The following is a 20,706-nucleotide window of genomic DNA, read 5'->3' on the forward strand; positions in this document are numbered from 1 at the left end:
CGGTAGGCACTTTTGTGCACTTATGCACGCCCCTTAATGGTTATCTTTGTGCTGCAATTACTGTCATTAAATTTATAGACTGCAACACTCCTTCTGTTAATAGATAAAATGCAGAGGGGAATAAGTCAATCTAAACTACTTTCTAAGGTTGCTCCCCAAACCGAGCTGCCTTCCCAGTGATCTCAGGCTGTGTCCCCCAAAGGTAAAGGGGAAAACAGACAAGGCATAGATAGGAGAGGTTTTATTTATTTATTTATTTATTTATTTATTTATTTCGATTTTTATACCGCCCTTCTCCCGGAGGACTCAGGGCGGTGTACAGCCAAGTAAAAATTCAATATATAAACATTAAAAAGAAGTTAAAAAGAAATATTATAATGTGGCCGAAATTTTAAAACCATTTAAAAATTTAAAACATAAATACCCCCTTCGGCACTGGAAGGCCTTCAAGGTCCCTTCCAGCTCTATTATTCTATTCTATTTTCTATATTTTATTCTATTATTCTACCCGCAGAGCCGGGGAGAGGCGGGGCTGGCAGAGCGTCCCACATGGGGCCTCGCGCCGCTTCCAGCCACAGCCGGGGCCCATTCTAGGCGGGCCGGAAGTCCCGCCCCCCCGCGCGCCGATTCTCCCGTCGTTTTCGGGCGAGGTGGGCGCGAGCTCCTCCGAGCATGCGCCCTGCGACCCCTGTCTGCCAGGCCGGGCCAGCTTCCGGCGCGCGGCCGCTCCCTCCTCCCCTTTAAGGCGGGCGCCGCGTTCCTCTTTTCTGCCCTCCGTCAGGCGGCTCCTGAGGGAAGGCCGTGCGCGGAGGCTGCAGCGGTCGCCGAGCGCGGGAGACGGAAGGAAGGCAGGCAGGCGGGCGGCCGAGATGTCCGGAGGCTGGGGCCGGGATATGATGGATTACGGGGACGGGCCCGGGATGTCCGGCGGCGGCGGCGGCGGCGGCGGGCGCGGGGGAAGCAGCGCCGGGGGCGACGGCCGCATCTACGTGGGCAACCTGCCTCCCGACGTGCGCGAGAAGGACCTGGAGGAGCTCTTCTACAAGTACGGCCGCATCCGCGACATCGAGCTGAAGAGCAAGCGCGGCCTGGTGCCCTTCGCCTTCGTGCGCTTCGAGGACCCGCGGTGCGTGAGGGGAAGGGAAGGGAAGGGAAGGGGGGGGGCGGCCTGCCTTTCCCGCCTGCGCCGCGGCCCGGTCGCAGTTGCCCCGCGCGCGCGCTCCCGGTGCGCGGCCCCGACCCGCCCTGCCCTGGCGGGGGTCTCCGTTGGGCCTGGGCTGCTCCGCCCGCCCTCCTCAATTGGGGGTGGGGGGGGGAAATCAAGCCGGGGCTGCAGCGGCGAGGAGGCCGCCCGGGCGAAGCCTCGCATCAGAATAGCTGGCTGGCTGCCAGCCCTGAAACGGGGGTGGGTGGGTGGGATTCGCCGGGATCGCTTACGAAGAACTTGGCGGGGAAGGATCGCGCGCGCCGAGAGGTTTCTCCAACCGAGGCGCGTTTTAAATCCGCCTGCTCTCCCTCAGGCAGCGGCCATGGAAGCAGCTCAGGAAATAGGCGGCATTTAATCTCTGTCCCCAACGGCAACGAGGCAGCCGATCCCTTTTCAGATAAAGACCCGCAAGTGTACAAGTGTGTGTACAAATGGCTATGGCAGGCGTTCGCTTCTGGATGTTTTCCCAACATCTACACGATTTTAATTGGGCCGGGTGGTTTATGTATACAGTACTTTTATAATAATAATAATAATAATAATAATAATAATAATAATAATAATAATAATAATAATAATTTAATTTGTATACCGCCCTTCTCCCGAAGGACTCAGGGCGGTGAACAGGCAGATAAAATAAAAACAGTACATTTCAATAAAAACAATATTTAAAAAACTTATTCTAATAGCCTAAATTTAAAATACAATACGAAATATAAAATAAACCCCAATAAAATCCATATTTAAAAACCCTATTAAGCCAGTCCTGCTCGAAAGAATAGATATGTTTTAAGCTCGCGGCGAAAGGTCCGGAGGTCTGGAAGTTGTCGAAGTCCTGGGGGAAGCTCATTCCAGAGGGTAGGTGCCCCCACAGAGAAGGCTCTCCCCCTGGGGGTCACCAGCCTGCAGTGTCTGGCTGATGGCACCCTGAGGAGGCCCTCTCTATGAGAGCGTACCGGTCGGTGGGAGGCATGTGGTAACAGAAGGCGGTCCCGAAGATATCCCGGTCCTATACCTTACCTTTCATTCAATATCAGTTTGGCAGGGTGGTTATGAAAAATAAAAACTGTAGGAGATGCGAATGGGCATTTGCAGAGTACAATGCAGCCAGAATATTCAAAGCATTTTGGGAACAACCTTGAAAAGTAGTGGTGGTAGATAATCTTCGGGGGGGGGGGAGTGGGGGGGGAGTTTTGTGATGGTCTCTCTTTCACATTCTGAACAGATTTGCCTCCACTGATTGTTTACCTTTCTCTGGATCAGCTGGACACTGGGACTCTTCTACAGTAATAACAATAAGGCAACCGGGATGTAGTGGTACTTCTTTGTTTTACAGGAGCATCTTGACATTAGCAAGCAGCTTATGGGTTCAGTCTAGTAAGTTTTGTGGCAGAAGCATGAAGTATTTTGTGCCCCTTAACAAAGAGTTAATGTTGGCCCATGTTTATAATAAAAGAATAGCAATTTTTAAAAAAAAATCTGTTGAATTCTGTTGGAATATACTGTTCATATGAAATGTAATCTTGGAATTCTTAACACAGTCTTGTGTATGTTTATGTGAAGTCTTGTGCACGTGAAAATGTGAAGATAGATGGAAAAAGAACAGTAAGGCTATTAAGCTGTGCTGTTCTTTTTCCATCTATCTTCACATTTTGACCCAGGCAAGGAAAGCATTGAGTCCCTACAGTCTGTTCATTATAAGAGCAGATGTTTTTCCCTACATCCACTTTGTCTCGACATGCCCTCCTCAGAGAGGCTGAAGTTTCCATTATTGAATGACTTAAACCTCCATTATGTTTGCTTTCCTCAAACCCTAAATGCCCCCTCTCTTTTTTGCGAGATTTGCTCAAACAATTAAGTTTGAGTAGACTAATGGGAGCACTATTGACTCCTTCCAACACACTCAAAATGGGAAAAGTATGTTGCATTTCCTGTGTGCCTGTCTTCTGGTCTTCTCTGAAAAGGATACTTTTCTTTATGCAGCACATCTCACTCATTCTTGTTAATAGCTATATTCTACTTGCTGTACAAACTAGCTGTACAAAAAATAGTACTTACCGGTATAATTTGTTGGTGCTGTGTAAGTGCAAAAAAGAGCTTAACTCTTGGCATCCTGTAACTTTGAAATGAAAGAGCTGCTATTCTTTCACCACTACAATTTTCCTCTCAAAAAATATAGAAATAGGAGGTGTGAGTACTAGATAAATTTGTTACCTTCACTTATAAGACTTTTATCCCATCTGTTTATATATAACAAAACAATTATTTTATGAAAGTCACTTTCTATTCCCTCATTTTTTGAAATATATTCCATAGCTTTAACTTGCAATGATAGGAATGTTAAAATGATGTTTCCTTTTTAGGCTATGAGTTAAAAGAAATAGTAATAATATGTCATTTCCTACCTTGGTCATGGTCAATCAGAGAAAAATAAATCTATTATGGCCCATTTATGGGTAATGCTCTACAGATAGAGGTCTGGATATAACACAACATAATAACAGTAATAATGCCTGTAAACCGCCCTGAGTCCTTTGGGAGATAGGGCGGTATATAAGTTTAAATAATAAATAAATAAATAAATAAAATAAATAAACAGAGTTGGAAGGGACCTTGGAGGTCTTCTAGTCCAACCCCCTGCCGAGGCAGGAAACCCTACACCATTTCAGACAAATGGCTATCCAACATTTTCTTAAAAATTTCTAGTGTTGGTGCATTCACAACTTCTGCAGGCAAGTTGTTCCACTTATTGATTGTTCTAACTGTCAGGAAATTTATCCTTAGTTCTAAGTTGCTTCTCTCCTTGATTAGTTTCCACCCATTGCTTCTTGTTCTACCCTCAGGTGTTTTGGAGAATAGTTTGACTCCCTCTTCTTTGTGGCAACCCCTGAGATATTGGAAGACTGCTATCATGTCTCCCCTAGTCCTTCTTTTCATTAAACTAGACATACCGAGTTCCTGCAACCGTTCTTTATATGTTTTAGCCTCCAGTCCTCTAATCATCTTTGTTGCTCTTTTCTGCACTCTTTCTAGAGTCTCAACATTTTTTTTACATCATGGCGACCAAAATTGAATGCAGTATTCCAATATAGTATTGATTATTGTTTGTTTGTAGATCTGGAATATTGTAATCACTTACAGAGTGCTTGATAGCAAAATAAGAGAATATGATTTGATTTGGATTCCACCCAATGAAAATTAACTGAAATATGTACTGTGGCCAAATTTTAATTAATTTTTTTCTTTTAAATCTGATACAGTGGCTAGGGTGGATAGAGATTCAGTTTAACTGATTTACAGGTAGTCTTCAACTTACCACCACAATTGAGCCCAAAATGTATGTTGCTAAATGAGACAGTTAAGTGAATTTTGCCCCATTTTACGATGTTTCTTGCCATACTTGTTAAGTGAATCCCCACAGTTGTTAAATTAGTGACACCATTGTTAAGTGAATCTGGCTTCCCTGTTGACTTCATTTGTCAGAAGATTGCAAAAAGTGAACCCGTGACCCAGAACACAGCAACTGTCATAAATACATGCCAGTTGCCAAGCATCCAAATTTTGATCATGTGACTGAAGGGATGCTGCAACGGTTGTGTGAGAACCATTCATAAATCACTTTTTTCACAGCCGTTGTAACTTAGAATGGTCACTAAATGAATGGCTGTAAGGTGAGGACTACCTATATTGGTAGTTTTTGCTATGTAGATATAGCAGAAAATTGGGCATGGATTCACCAGTACATATTAAATTTTCTTTGAAAAATGTACCTTTCTGACTCAAGCAAATTATGTGAATATTTTTGAGTAGCTAATGTCATTAGACTTTATTTATTTTATTTATTTTATTATTTCAATTTCTATACCGCCCTTCTCCCAAAGGACTCAGGGCGGTTTACAGCCAACTAAGAACAACAAATACAAAAATTAAAAACAAATTAAAAGATTAATTTAAATAGGTTGAATATACTAAAAACTATTAAAACTTCAAATGTAGAAGTTTATTTAATTCCACATTTGAATCAAACTATGGTGAGTTTAAATACCATTTGTTACTCAACACCACAGCAACTACACACATACACACCTGGGGAGAGAAGCCCCTATTCTTCTGGGCTTCTGAAAAGGCATTAAAATGGGACTCTACAGCCTCAGATGGGGAGTGCAAAGTAGCATACAACCAAGGGGCTGGTTAGCATCCTCTCACGTTGCCTTTTTAATTTCTAACAAATTTTAATCATCCTTGCCACTTTTTAAATTCTAAACTTTCTAAATTTTTATATACTGTTTTTATTTTTTAACATTTTATTGTGCACTACCCAAAATCCTGACCTTCCAGAGGGAGATGGGAAGTTCAAAACAGCAAAAAACAGATTCTCTGCTGACGAAGATCTTGGATTCTGAGTGAAGAAATAGAAGGAATGGACTGAGCCAGATAAAAAGCCACTCTTACCTATAACATGGCAAAGCTAAGAACAAAGAATGACCAAACTCCACTGTAACCCTGAAGTTGGACTAAAGTGTCAGGCCTGGAAGCTGTTTTGGTCATTGGATCTTCAGGCCTGCCACGTTTAGTGCTGTGGGAAACTGGGAGGGGGGATTGTAGGGAGCTGCAGAGATACATAGTCATAACAACATTCCTTCCTCCAAAGTCAAGGTCACTACCTGCACCTGGAGGGGCATGACTGGGAGGCATCTCCAGTTGGGGCGGTGCATTGATTGGACCATGTGGTGGACCTGTGAGTGCAGGGGAAGGGACTTGGACTTTATTTTGGGTGGAGAAAACCTGGAAGCTTTAATATTCAGGTTTTCCCAAATGTGCCGATATGATATCTCTAATAAAATGGAACTTTGAAGAATGCCTAGCCTCGGGGTCTTCTTTCATTGGGGCGTTACTTGGAACCCTTCCAAAGAAAAAATTGTTTAATCAGCCTCTCAGTAAAAAAAAAAAAAATTAAAATGATTTATAGAACAAGAGTTGCTTGATTGTGGACATCCAGAACAATCTAAGTGGATCACCACCCATCTTGGGCTCAGAAGCCTCTGTTCTTAGCATCAAGAAGTCTTCAGTGAAGTTTAGGATTTAGGGATATGAAACTGTTAATTGCGCCACTGACCAACCTAATCCTATAAAAAGGAGAGACTACTATTCCAGATAGATCTCATAGAACAAAGCAGAATTGTTAAATTTGGGGCCTTGAGTATTGTGATCTATTAAAGCAAATTGAAACTTACACTGGCTCTTTTTTCCACTTCTGTTGTAATTTTGATCTTCGTATAGCTTACAATTAATTACAAGTATTTGATTTTTTTTTAAAATTTATAACTGTATTCACTCCAATTTATGGAATATATAATCACTGTCTCCCATTTTTTAACTTAAATGACGACTTCTGTGGTTATCTCTTGTGAAAGTTACTTTCTTTTCTACCCCATCCAGGGGTAAATTTGAATGTGTTTCTCTGTGAAGGCACTATTTATTGAACTGACTGGCGTTGTCATAAATTTGATGATGATTGTTTCCCTGCACTTCTTTTGAAAATGTCATTTTATTTATTTATTAAACAAATTTATATAGCTACCCATTCATACAAAGCATATTGAAGTAGATTTATAGAGAAGCTATTATAATTCCTGAAACAGTTATACCTTAAATATTACATTTTGCTGAAGAACTATCTTCTTGAATACACGAGACAATAGCGTGACAACGCTATTCTGCTGATATTCATAAAACGTATAGCAGCTTCCGTGATTATGTAGTGGTACTTCTTCTAAAGTCCCAAATTTCTCAATTCTTTTTTGAAAAATAATCTGCATTGAGGATGAATAATATTTGCAATCCCTCTTTTACGCTATTATTTATTTATTTATTTTTGCAAAATAGAAGCAGTTCTGTCATTTATCAACTTCACATGTTTGGATTATTTCTAAAATCCTGATAACTCAGGAACTTCATATTTTTGTGATATTTTAAAAGTTTCAAAGCCTTTATTGTCATTGTACATCATGTATACAACTAAATTTGTTTAGCCTCTACTGGTGCAGTCCATACAAGAATACAAGACAACATGAATAATATAAAGAACAATCCTTATACTAAAACTCTGAACTTTGATCTTAAGACCTATTTTAGATTCAATCAGATGAATTTGGGCATGTGCTAATGTCTGCCAGTTTATGGTAGAAACCAGCAGCTTCTAGTTCTTTTAGGCTTGTATTTCAGTGTTTTGCACTTAAGCTGCAACATTTTCAAAACCTTTCATGTTCTTCTCAGATTGTTTGGATAGTGGTAAATCTGACTATATATTGTTTGTTCACAGAGATGCAGAAGATGCTGTTTACAGAAGGAATGGTTATGATTATGGCCAGTGTCGTCTCCGTGTTGAGTTTCCTAAACCTTCCAGAGGTCGGGGTGGAGGCTTTGGTGGGGGGCCTCGTGGGAGGAATGGCCCTCCTTCACGACGATCTGAATTTCGAGTCCTTGTTTCAGGTATGTTCCCTTCTAAACTTCATATTGGCTGGAATCCCTCCGATGCAATCTCCAGTTGTAATGGAGAGAAGATTATCTTATTACCATATTATATGGTTTCTTTCGTAATACGGAACCTGTCCCTGTGGAGGAGCTTTTTAGAACTGCAAAAGGACACTATACTTTTTTGATTCAGTCCATGGAGGAAGTCTTGCTTATGGATTCATCACAGTGAATGAATGGTGAGCAAAAACGTCTCCAGCTGGAGGCAAGAGTGAACTCTTCGATGCAAAAAGGGGTCACTATATGGGCGGGCAAAGGGAAGGAAGAAAATCTAGGGATCCGTTTTATAGTGTTTATGGCAGAAGGAACAGGCTTTAGATGGTGCTGTGCAACCAAAATATCTCTTATTAAAACCTGAGGAACAGCTGCACAATATTTGTGTATGAAAGAAAATTAACCCGAAATTAGATCCCCTCTGATCAGAGCTTTGTGGAGTCCTCAAAACAACATTGATATACCTGGAATAGGTATCTGTCTAGTGAGTTGGGAGACAAATGAAAAAGTCCTAATCTCACTGGAAAGCAATGGAAATATTTTGGAGGTTTTGCCATGGTGATCAAGTCTCTGAAGAAAATTCAGCACGCTGTGGCCAAACATATGGAATGGCCCACTTTACCCATAAAAATATTCCTAAAAACTAAAATAAAATGCCAAGAAGTCTGCATGTTACTGTGGCATCGTGGCTAGAAATAGGAGAATTCTCGGTGAGGAAATCGCTGAATGGCAATCACTTCAATTTTGCAGGAGGACCTGCAGACGAAAAGGCTCAACCCCAGGTGTACGTCTCCCACAGTAGCCTGGGATTGGCTTGAAGGGAGAACCTGCCTTACTAAAGAGTGTTGTGAAGCATTCTTGAAAACTGCCATACTAGTTTCTTCAGAATATGCTGTGGAACAGGGAACTCACTTCCCTTTATCTTCCTTTATAACATACTTGTGGATAGCTAACACAGGTATCCTTGCTTCGCTGCCCAAGGATAAGCTGTTGGAATCTAAGGACCCAAACACTCTTAGAATGGGACCCTCATTCTTGGATGGGAATCTAATCTTGAGTTCATGGAGTTACAATCTGTCCAGTCAGAGTTAGGGGTGATATTAAATTTATATTGGACAAATAGGAGGATTCCTCTGACCACCCAGTACTTTGAATGCTAGACCTACCTAGGGGACTGCGTGGCTGACACGGAGGGCTCACCCTTTGGAATGGAACATTGCTGTTCTGTGGACCCTAATTGTAGCACTGACTCTCTGGAATGAACAGGAACTCTATGGAAATGATGGATCGCAGCCATGCCTGGCATAGCCTCAGCGACTAGTGACATCTCTTTACACAATCTCTTGTGTTTTGTGTTCACTGCTCAGGGCTTCCTCCATCAGGCAGCTGGCAGGACCTGAAGGATCATATGCGTGAAGCTGGTGATGTATGTTATGCAGATGTTCAGAAAGATGGAATGGGGGTGGTTGAGTTTCTTCGCAAAGAAGATATGGAATATGCACTCCGTAAACTGGATGACACCAAATTCCGATCTCATGAGGTGGGTTCCTGCCTGTGGGTGAAGAGCATGTGTGTGTGCCAATCATGGAGGAAATACATTAACCTGTCCTTTTGTGATGCTCTCTCAAGAGGCTTCTGGGCACAATCTAGCAGTAATCTTGGAAACAGTGGCTTAAACTTTGTAAGATTAAGGGTTGGCAAGGCTATGTGAAACCTACCCCATGATAGTGTGGTTAAAAACACTGAAGCAGAAACTAGGTTTTGTGCTTTATTCCTGGAAAATGAGCATTTGGATTACTTGCTTTTAACATCTGAGCAAGTCAAGTTGATTTCATTTGTCATTCTCCCATTGACAGCCAGTAGGTGAACAAAGATGGCAACCAGCTGATTGTTTCAATAAGTTTAGCTTGCCTTCAACTGGCAAGCTGAAATGAGATTTCTCAGAGGAGCAGCTGTGTATTTTTATGGGTTACTTAATAGTAATTTTCCCCACCTGTGCTTGGATCTTCCTACTTAAGGTGGTTTGATACCTCTACTATAAACCAGGTTATTATTCTTGGGGCATTGCTACTTCACTTGCAACCACCTTCTTCTAGTGACTGGCTTGATCTTCAACCACCCAGTCAATCACAGTTGGAGGCTGCTTGTTATGGAATTTTCTTCAAGAATCTGAATGGCAGAAACAGAATTAAGTTAAGATGGACTGGGTGAGAATTCACCAAGACCTTTCCTAACTGTGCTGAAGGACTTCACTAGCCTGCATCTCTCCCTCTGATAGCTTAACTTTGGAATCCGACATCATCACCCTTCTTAGTTACAGGGGGACAAAACGTGTCTTGTGTTGGCCTACACAGCCTAAGCTGTTCCGTAACAAGCCCTTTTTCTGCAGACCTGATGGGCCACATCTGAATTGGCCTACGGCAGCAATAGGATTTGACCTGCCTGTATATGAAAACTCTTCGGTCCTGAGCCACTCTGTGCCTTGGTTTCTCGCCTTCATTTTTGGCATTCATTTATTCATAACACTGACCACAGGATGTTATGCCAATGTTTGGGTTTTCTCTGTTCTGAATTCCAGGGTGAAACAGCCTATATCAGAGTTTGTCCTGAAAGAAGCCTCAGCTACAGCTACTCACGCTCCCGTTCTGGTTCAAGGAGTCGCGATTCTCCCTACCAAAGCAGGGGATCACCGCGCTACTCTTCACCCTTTAGGCCATTCTGATTGCACCCAATAGGGACTTGTAACGATGTGAACTGAGCTTGTCATTTGTGCTCAGAGTTTACATTCCAAAATGGATGGATATAGTTTTTCGTAGGAACCTTTTTGGTTTTTTTCCTTTCTATTCAAGAAAACCTTTTTTTTATGACAACTGTTTTTACTAGGGAAGTATTGGTAATGAAGTATTATGAATCATTGCCACTTAAAATGCATTTTATTTGGAAAATGTAAAGTTGTGTTTGCTTTCCTTCTCAGTGAGGGAAAATGAGCTTGAAACTCATACATGTTAATAGTTTGCTGGATGGGCTTTAAAGCAGCAATTGTTGGTGGTGTTTCAAAATATATTCCAATGTTTCTGTAACTCATAAATGAGTGGCTGTCTTTTTGTGCAGTCAGGGTAGAAAATGGAGATAAAACAGATGAGCCTGGATTTTAAGTTACTTTTCCTTATTGGGTTAAAGAAGCATTTAAAAAGATTTTGCTCTCTGCAGTTTTCATACTAGAAACATCGAAGGGATGTTTAAAATGTTCTACCATAACACCAGTGCAATTACTTTTACTGGCTGGTTTGATATGTAATTTCACAAAATAGTATCCAGGACAGATTTTATCACGCCTGGAAGGGTTGAGAGAGCAGATTTAATACAATTTCATTACTTTAACGGGAGGGGCTGAAAATTTGGGAGTTTTCTGTGCTTCTCACTAACTGCAAAATGTGTCCAATTTAAGCATTTCTTGCAAGTTTTATGGAAGTTCCATCATTAATTTGATCCATAAAATAAAATGGATTTCAGTGGTTTTGTGCTTAGTTAACTTGTAAAGTGAGGTGTTTTATTTGAATTCCGCGTCTGCTAACTGTCCACATATTAAGAGCTTAATAAGGAAAGATTCATTTTAGCCAGCTTGCAAGTTTAGAGAAAGTGCTGCCAATCTAGGCTTTGAGAATCATATTTTGAGACTTGGCTGAAGTGAGTTGCTGCAAAGATCTAGTCCCAGGTCTTCTATTGAATTAATACCTTACTGCATCATAATTAATAACAGTCATATGAAGAGTTAGTGGGAGAATACAGATTATAAAACAGATTAAGCTGCTTGTGTTGTATATGAAATACCATTTATGTATAATGATAAAATAATTATGTAGCAACATTTGGCTAGAAAAACACGAAGCGGTGTATGTCCATTGCAAAATCCAATGTGGCACATTTGTCAGAAAGTCTCTGCTTTGCTTACTAAATAGTGGCTGGAGTTCAAAATGCGCTGAGTACAAAAAATATGGCTTGTTTGTGGCTTAGTGATTAGATATTCTGAATGTGGTTCGTCTGCACTTATTTTGTATCCTGCAGAATAGCATTAGATGCATTTTATTGAGGGGGCTTTAAGACTTAAAAGTGGTTTAAGACGCCAATTTCCTTCTTTTAAAATAAAACACTCTCCTGAATTGGACTGTTTTCTCTGCAAGGCTTAAATACCTGCTCCCCATAAAGCACAAAAAATTAGCTGGCCACTATTGGACTTTTCAATGCCATACTATCCATAAAATGCTGTCGCTGGGCACAAAAACAAATCGTATTCCTTAGGCATACATAGAGAGGTTAGGTTAAATATTATCGTTCATCCAAAAAAGGGCTACATTCCTGAAGCAACTCATTCCCATCTGGAAGACTGTCTCCAAAGACCATGAACATTGTTCCTCGTTTAATTAAATCTAAATGCCACAGCATATCTTAATACACAATACCACACATCTTTTGCAATAATTAAAAGAAATTTCAAAGTATAAAAGCAATTGTACTACATTTTATTCAGTTTTCCTGGAAAATATTTTCCGTTTCATGACGGAATAACAAGGTAACAGTAATCTGAATTCATAAAGTGAATGTTTGAATTCAGTTTTGCAGACTTTTCTGCCCTCAGCAATAATACATGGTCCCTCTTTTGTGCTGGGATTTTTTTTCCAAAGACAGAAGGATGTGTGTCATTTATTGTCACTTTTCCTGATATTTCTAGTCCTGAACACTCCATTTTAAGGATCTGTGAATAAGATTTAATCAGTAAATCTTGGCATGTGCCTGCCAGTTTATGGATTGGTAGTCAGTAGCTAATTTAGGACTGTATTTCAATAGTTTTATATTTAAGCTTTAAACCACAACAGTTCTGGATACTTTTCATGATCCTCATGGACTGACTGAGCAGTGCTAACCATGGTTATATGTTATTTGCTCACAGCGATTCAATTTATGGAGGAATTGAAGTTATGGTCAGTGTTGCCTCTATACTCAGTTTCCCAAACTTTTAGAGGGTTGGGTCTATGAACTTCCTCATTTCATGACTTTTGATCATAGTCTCTTCACAATTATGTTTTTCTTTTGGGGGATTTGGTGACTGAGGTTTGGTGATTAAAATATTTAACCCTATAAAATGTACCAGTAAACTAGTACAAAATTTTAACATGACCAGAATTCTTGTATGGGGTTTAAAAGAAGTTCTAGACATGTTCACACACCATGTTTGTGTTAAATTTAGTGTCACTGTTACTCTTTCCTAATCCATACAGCTCTATGTCTTTTTTCTTGGCTAAGCAACACCAGTCATTTCAGTTCCTGTTCCCCCCCCCCCAATTATATGAGATACTTGATATAAAAATTTTAGATGACAATTCAACGTGTCTAAAAGCAATCGGTGATGGCATTTCAAGTCGGATCTTCTACTAAGAATCTTCCTTGTACAGAAAAGTATTTCTCTCTTCTACCTTTGGCAGAGGAATGTTACCTAGTGCAAACAGAAATTGGCAGGAATAAAATATTTCGATCGTTTTGGCAATTTCTATTAGAAATACAGTTTGACTGTTATATTATCCAATATATAATTCAACTACCAGTGCTATAAAGCTAATCATGTATATTATTGACAAATAAAGAAAAGAGGACGTTTCCAAAGAAACAAGCTTCAATTGTGCTCCTAGTTGTAAAAATGAACGTCAAGGCAACACCTTACAAAATTTAAATGGAAAATGTCAGCTGTCAAGGATGCTCATGGCAGTTTTCTGTATTGCTTCCAATACAATCGACCAAATAATATACTCTGTAGAATAACTGAAATTAAGCACATGTAATAATTTAGACAGGTTCCAAAATCCAGAATGGCATTTCTTAGCAGAGATACAATAGACCCACCATTACTGCATCCTATACACTGAAACTTTTCTTGCATTCACATTGTGAAAAACATGGATTTCCCTGCATGCAAAATGTTACCTGGTGGAGCTACGAAATATCCTTCAACTGTCTTTGAAGCCTTCTTCAGTAGTTCCTCTGCACAATTCCCTTCCGAGATATTATCCTCCCTGAGGTAGAGACGCCTGAGGAACACAAATCATCATCAGCCTGCTAGGAAGCTTAGAAATATGGCAGCTTTCTACAATGTTCTTTCCCTAAAAGCCAGGTGATACTACACAGCTTGCCAAGGCTAGAAAGAGCAGTGGGTGCAAGTGGTCCCACTTTTCATAGGAACGTTGCCACCTTCTGCCTGCAAGGACTGTCAGCTGCTTCTGAAGGGGTGATGAATACCCTTCCTCAGCTTCCTGAGAATATCAAATCCGCATGGCTGTCCTCCCGGTAGCTACCTGTCTTCTAGCACCGATTCCATGGGCTCAATTCCATCAGTGTTCACCGCTTGAAGTTGTTCAGCGAATTCAACTGCGCTCTCCAAACGGCGGACGCCCTCCCAGTTGCGGAAGTCAACGAGCGCCAGTCGCTCAAGATGATCCAACAACTCCGAAGTAATTTTTGTCTGCTGAAACAATTTTGTTTTTTTCTTCAAATAGCGCATTTAAACCTCGCCGCCGCCGCCCCCTCCCCCCCAAAAACCGGCAAACCATATTGTGTGGCAACTGGGAATATACGCTTAGAAATGGGATAGAGGAATTCAGCTGGACGAAGGACAATGGGACGCCGGGAAAGCCCCCGCTCCTGCCAGGCTCAATCACGCAGCGGAAAGCCGAGCCGGAGAAAGTCCCTGCAGGTCCCCAAAGCAGCAGAGCCCGGGGGACGCTCAGGCCCCGGCCTAACTGTGCCCCCCCCTCCCCGGTCATCTAGGCGGGGGGGGGGGCGCCCGGTCTCTCCACTCACCCGGCCGGATCCGGCGTCTTCCGCCGAAGAGGCGCCCCTGCAGCGGAGCGCAAGGCGGAAAGGGCTCCAGCCCCGCGGGGCCCACCTGCAGCCGAGCATGTCAACGCGCCTCTTCCGCTTCCGGCGTCGACGCGGAAGTGACGCCGCGCCTGCCTCCTGGGCGTTGCGTCAGTCCGCCATGAACAGCGTCGGCGAGGCCTGCACGGAGCTGAAGCGCGACTACGACCAGTGCTTCAACCGCTGGTTCGCCGAGAAGTTCCTGAAGGGGGAGGCCGGCGCCGGGGGAGACCCCTGCGTGCAGCTCTTCAAGCGCTACCAGCTCTGCGTCCAGGTGAGGGGCGGGGCGGGGCGGGGGGAGGCTCTCTCTGTGGGTGTGTCTTTGTATTTGGCTGCTTCCTCTCCCAGCCCCGCCCCCCCCCCCCCCCCGCGAAGGAGAAGGGAGAGCGCCGTGTTAAGGCTGAGCCCGGCGCTTCTCAGCCTTGGTCACCTGAAGGTGACTTCAACTCCCAGAATTCCCCAGCGAGCGAGCGACCAAGGTTGAGAAAGGCCTCTTTCAGCTGGGCGGGAGCGGCGCCTCCCTTGGGAGCTGCTGCGTCCTGGCAGCGAATTTGGGCCCCCGAGTCTGCATCCCAGGGCGGGTAGGGGGCAACCCGAGAACCAGATGCTGCCTGGCTTAAGCATATGCTGCATGACGGCCTTCCTCTACCTCAGGGGTCTCCAACCTTGGTCCCTTTAAGACTTGTGGACTTCAACTCCCAGAGTTCCTCAGCCAGCTTTGCTGGCTGAGGGACTCTGGGAGTTGAAGTCCACAAGTCTTAAAGGGACCAAGGTTGGAGACCCCTGCTCTAACTCACAGCGGAGACTCTGGATTTTCTCAGCTGGAGGTTTCTGAGTCCCGCAAGGCTGGCTTGAAATGTGGTTGGTGGCTCATCCTGTCCTGCAAATCCAGTCTTGGGGGACTTTTTTTTTTTTTTTTAACATTTATATCCCGCCCTTCTCCGAAGACTCAGGGCGGCTTACAGTGTATAAGGCAATAGTCTCATTCTATTTGTATATTTACAAACTCAACTTATTGCCCCCCCAACAATCTGGGTCCTCAGACTGATTGCTGAAGGGTTGCCAAATGCCTCGTGAAAAACGGGGAACTAGGGGGTTCTGCTTGCAAATCTGAAAACGAATGATGCTCCATTTCTACAGTTTGGATATTTATCTTGTGGCTGTCTCGGACTTTTAGTGCTTTCAATGTTTTGGTTTTTTTGAGCCTCCTCCGCATCTTAAAATATCCTCCATTTATTTCCCTTTCAGAAAGCTATTAAGGAGAAGGACATACCCATCGAAGGCTTGGAATTCATGGGCTCCAGCAAAGAAAAGTCTGAGAACTCTTCATAAATCTGATGACACCTGCACCCCACCCCCGTTAAGACTATGAAACAGGCAAACTAAAATGAACTGGATGCCAAACAAGGAACTCGCCCTAATACCGCTAATGCGGATGGGGAGATACAGAGTGCTGCTTCCTTGCAACGTTTCTCACATCAATCTAGGGACTGCTGCTTCGTTTCCATTGTTGCTGGGGAAGGCTTTATCATGATTGCCTATGTACAGTCATGTGAAAAAGTAAACGCCCCTATTGAAATTTTTGACTTGTTCAACCTACAGATACTTGAACTTCCACAATATTGATAAAGAGGACACAATATAACATATATCATGCGCTATTTAAATTTTGTGGACCATTGTAAATTTAAATAAAAATAATTGAAATTTTGCATGTAAGTATACCTCTGTTTATCACTACCTCAAATGCCTAAAATGGGGTTTTAGATGAGTAGAACATTGTTAGAATCTTGGAGGAACCTATCTTTAAAGCAGGGGTGTCAAACTATCATGGCAGGGTCATATGATGTATCAGGATTTTTTCCCCCTTCGCTAAACTGTGCAGGGCCAGGAGTTTGATAGCCCTGTTTTAAAACCTCAGGCTTTTAGTTTGGTTTATACTCTGTTGCTGAAATGTGTGGTATCCCTCTGCTTAGCTTGAAAGAATGCTCTGGGGCCTTCCAAAAGGTTATAGAAACCAGTGAACCATGGAAGGCTTTTAAAAGCTCACCAGATAATTGGGCAGCAATCATTCCAATGATTACAAGTGGAGAAGATTTCAAACAGCAGCCAATTTGACCAGGTATTTGGTGATCAGTGGCCAAAATAAAATGACTCATTGTCCAGCCTAAGGTGTCCCATTAGGTTCACCTCAAGGGCAAATGCAAGACCCCAAAAGAAATCCCCAAGAACCTCAGAGTTATGTCATATGATCAACAGGTATTGTTTCACTATGACTCTACCACTAGAATGAAGCTGCATAAATTAAATCTACATAGGACATGTGCCAGAAAACCTTTGTCCCTCAGAAGGACCATCAGGGCAAGACTAAACACCTAGATAAACACCTCATAAACACCTAGATGCTGTGGCCCATGACTCGGATGACTATTTATTCTTTAGACTATTGAGTCTAAAGAAGCTTTGAAGTTTTATCTTTAAAGACCCTGACTTATGTTATTTTGCTGAGTCTTAGGTACATTGCTTATCACCAAGCAACTCACCCTGTGTGTGTGTTTGTTTGGAACCTGAAACAGGACACTAGGCAAAGAACAGAATTTCTGGAACAATGTGCTCTGTACAGACAAGGCAAAGACAGTGTTATCTGGCTTTAGTAGCAGAAGACAAAACAAAAACAGTTTGATGTCACGGGGAAAGTGCTGACCTAGAAAGCAGCAGACGAATTCTAGTCCCCCCGAGGGACAAAATCCTGTTGCACGCTCTCAGTCCCACCCAGCTCAGGGTTGTTTAAGGAAAATAGGCAGAAGGCATGTTCACCACCCTGAGTTGTTTATGAAAATAATAAAACTGGATGAAAATAATAATAAAGGACAGCATCTACTTACTCATTTTTATAGCTGCCTGTCTCTTGTGGCTCTGAGTAATTCACAAAGTTAAAATTTCACAAGAACCTGATACCGTCTGTAAAGCATGGGGGGTGGGAAATGATCTGGTTTGGGGCTGCATCAGGGCCCGAGCAGCTCCCCGCCATGAACTCTGGGTACTTGAGGGTCAGGCGAGAGCATCACTCAGAAGATTGAAGCGCAACTGAAAGTGGACTGTGCAACGTGAGCGTGATCCTAAACCCCACAGAACAACTGGAAAAAGAGAGAAGTGGCCAAGTCAAGGCCTGGATCTGAATCCCAGAGAGATGCTGAGGGGGATTTTGAGCTTGGCTCTGCGTGCAGGAAACCCTCCAAAACCACCAGCTGAAAAAATTCTGTGTGGAAGAGTGGAAAGAAATCCCTTCATTCAGAAGACGGATAGACAGTCATGAGAAATGCCTGCTGGAGGGAGTTCCTGCCAAAAGGATCAGTGATAGGCCTTGGAGGGGGGGGGGAAACGGGGGACTTCCTTTTTCCCACAAGGAAACAGCATATCTGTGTTGTTGAATAAATGATTGCAAAGTCCATTTTTATAGGCTATTTTGTACAATCACATCACCCATATACTGTTTGATGATACAATATTGGTATGTCTACATCAGGTCTGTCGAACGTGCAGCCTGTGTCATGCGCTGGACACACCCACGCCTGGTTTAGTGAAGGGGAAAAGTCGAGATGTCATGTGACGCCCCGTGTTTGACACGCCTGGTCTACATAATTTAAACTACATAGGGTATGTTTACTTTTTCACATGACTGTAGCTCATTAGGGCTGTGAACTTCCCTGTATTGGCCAAGGCAGGTAGATCAAGGCTAAGCAACATTTGGATGTGTGTGTGTGTGTGTGTGTATGCTGTGCTTGTGGACAATTTGTAGCTTGCAATTACAACATGTTTTCCTGAAGCCTGGAAATTAACAGGCAGGGGGGCAGGTGGAAATGCTGTGAAGTCCTGGATCAGCTGAAGGATTCTGCCTGTCTGAATGGGGAAAGGAGCATTCCCCTCTGTCTGGCTAAGGCTGCCTGAGTGCCTACTGGCCCTCTGAAGGTGCCACAAAGACAAAATGGCACCTCTGCAACCCCAGAATGTTGCCCTTTGATCTAAGGTGACTGCTGTTCCCAGCCAAGGCCACCCTCAGGCCACTGCTCTTGTACCCTGGGCCACGTTCAAAATCGGAGGCCAGAAAGCAAAGGCCCCTGGCGGCCTCTTTCTTCCTCCTTCCTAGATTGGCCCATGTGGGAAAAGGGAAAATCCTGACCTGGTCGCCATGCAGGGTTTTCTTCAAATCCAGAAATGAAATAATTAGATATGTGACATTAGAATTAAAAAAAAAAAACACTTACCAATACTGAAGGCATCATTGTAGCCAAATTGAAGCAACTAGTTTAAGGTGCCTCCACTTTCCTAAACATTCCTAAGCTGGATACAGGATGAGCTTGTTAAATCCTTCTTGCAGCAGAAAAAATAATCCTGTTTTTAGGAATGCTGCCTCTTCTTTTCCAGTTCATGCCATCACTGAGACAGTGAAACATCAAAAATCTCAGACTTTGCAATAAAGCAGGAAGTCCTCCCTGTATCACTTGTGCAAACTCCTTTCAGCAAGCATCACTGCCAGGAAAAGAGCATTTTAAAGAAAAACCTGATATAAGTAGAGCATGTCTAGCATCGGCACAATGGAGCAAATTCTGGCTCACCACAGCAGATTTTGAGAGAGAAACTCTTAGGAGGAGACTACTGGACTATTCCTCCCCCAGCACCCACTCCACTCTTGACAAAATTCCCTTTTGCAATCCTTTACACTCTGTCTCCCAGATTTATTCGCAACAGCAGCATCTCTTCAAATGTGCCAAGGCAATCTGAAACCCACTTTCCTGTGTGTAGTAGAAAACACTTTGGACACTATCGAAGTAAAGTATGGAAACACTCTTGCAGTAGAAAGTGCCTTACAACGTGATTCAGCAGTTCTGGTATATGCAATAATGGAAATTAAATTGGGAAGCTAAAATACAAAATGAGAAATGACTTGTAACTTAGATTTAAACTGGATGCTGCTCTACTGAATAAACCCTCGCAGAGGCCAACAGTAGGATGCAATCACATGCCACTGCTATTTATCACATTGTGAATTTTTTAAAGCAGTATTGGATCACAGATTTGAAAGGGACTTCAGGTGTCTTGTTCAGGTGTCATCTCCTGTTTGGTGTAGGATTTTAAAACAATTTTGGACAGAGGGTTCTGTTTGAAGACTTCTGGGCCTCTGGTGGCTCAGCAGACTAAGTCTGTCTGTTATTAACACAGCTGCTTGCAATTACTGCAAGTTCAAGTCCCACCAGGCCCAAGGTTGACTCAGCCTTCCATCCTTTATAAGGTAGGTAAAATGAGGACCCAGATTTTTGGGGGCAATAAAAGTTGACTTTGTATATAATATACAAATGGATGAAGACTATTGCTTAACACATTGTAAGCCGCCCTGAGTCTTCGGAGAAGGGCGGGATATAAATTCAAATAAAAAAAAGGGATACTTTAAAAAGCAACCTATTAAGTGGCTGATAGCTGTGAACATCGAGAAATTTCTCCTGGTATCTAACCAAATGTGCTTCCTTAGAATCTAGTTTCAACCTACTGATTCTGGTTCTGACCTCAGGGACATCAAGCTTCATGCCTGCTCCCTCCTTTAAATGACAATGGTTTAAAAATCTGAAAGCTCCTATTGTATTTTTCCTCGGTATCCTCTTTTTTTTTTAGGATAAACATACCTAGATCTTTCAACTGTTCCAAAGGCTCGGCAGCTCCCCTCTGAACTTACTCCAGTTTTCAATGCCTGTTTTAGATCGCAGTGTCTAAACTGGGAAGAATATTCTAAGTGGGCCTCACAAGGCAAAGAAGAGCAGGGAGTTTAACTTCTGCGATGTGGATTCTATGTTCCTGTTAATGCATCTCAAAACAGCACTTGTCGCTTAGTAGCTGCACTGTGCAAGTCAGGTCTAAATAGTGCTGAAAAATTAAATAACCATCACAAGATGAATAATTCTGCGTTCACTAAAATGATTACTCATTTTCTTGTCAGTTTCCATGCTGGAAACTTCAGAAAATAATTTGTTCTAATTGCAAGCAATTTTAACCGGGATCAGTTTGTATCACGT

The 20,706-nt window shown here is 42.7% G+C and overlaps 3 protein-coding genes across 5 annotated transcripts; 2 read left to right on the plus strand and 1 right to left on the minus strand.

Moving 5' to 3' along the window:
• Positions 1-713: 713 nt before the first annotated feature.
• Positions 714-11,262, plus strand: SRSF9 (serine and arginine rich splicing factor 9). Of its 2 annotated transcripts, none has more exons than XM_058158169.1 (4): positions 714-1,126; positions 7,530-7,699; positions 9,103-9,161; positions 10,314-11,262. In XM_058158169.1, the coding sequence occupies exons 1-4, from the start codon at positions 870-872 to the stop codon at positions 10,455-10,457; spliced, it is 630 nt and encodes a 209-aa protein (XP_058014152.1). In that variant the 5' UTR covers positions 714-869; the 3' UTR covers positions 10,458-11,262. The 2 variants fall into 2 exon arrangements, with proteins under 2 accessions (XP_058014152.1, XP_058014151.1); XM_058158168.1 differs by having other exon boundaries at positions 728-1,126; positions 9,103-9,275.
• Positions 11,263-12,137: 875 nt separating this feature from the next.
• On the minus strand, positions 12,138-14,717 carry GATC (glutamyl-tRNA amidotransferase subunit C). 2 transcript variants are annotated; one of them, XM_058158170.1, is made up of 4 exons: positions 14,585-14,717; positions 14,080-14,249; positions 13,712-13,815; positions 12,138-13,226 (listed from the first exon to the last, which is right to left on the minus strand). In XM_058158170.1, exons 1-4 carry the CDS (start codon positions 14,681-14,683, stop codon positions 13,165-13,167), a joined length of 435 nt encoding a protein of 144 aa, XP_058014153.1. In that variant the 5' UTR covers positions 14,684-14,717; the 3' UTR covers positions 12,138-13,164. The 2 variants fall into 2 exon arrangements, with proteins under 2 accessions (XP_058014153.1, XP_058014154.1); XM_058158171.1 differs by having other exon boundaries at positions 14,080-14,246; positions 14,585-14,714.
• Positions 14,682-16,353, plus strand: TRIAP1 (TP53 regulated inhibitor of apoptosis 1). Its single transcript, XM_058158173.1, has 2 exons — positions 14,682-14,915; positions 15,890-16,353. Exons 1-2 carry the CDS (start codon positions 14,682-14,684, stop codon positions 15,971-15,973), a joined length of 318 nt encoding a protein of 105 aa, XP_058014156.1. The 3' UTR covers positions 15,974-16,353.
• Positions 16,354-20,706: the final 4,353 nt, after the last annotated feature.

The sequence above is a fragment of the Ahaetulla prasina genome, chromosome 15 (genome assembly GCF_028640845.1).
Source record: "Ahaetulla prasina isolate Xishuangbanna chromosome 15, ASM2864084v1, whole genome shotgun sequence".
Classification (NCBI taxonomy): Eukaryota; Metazoa; Chordata; class Lepidosauria; order Squamata; family Colubridae; genus Ahaetulla; species Ahaetulla prasina.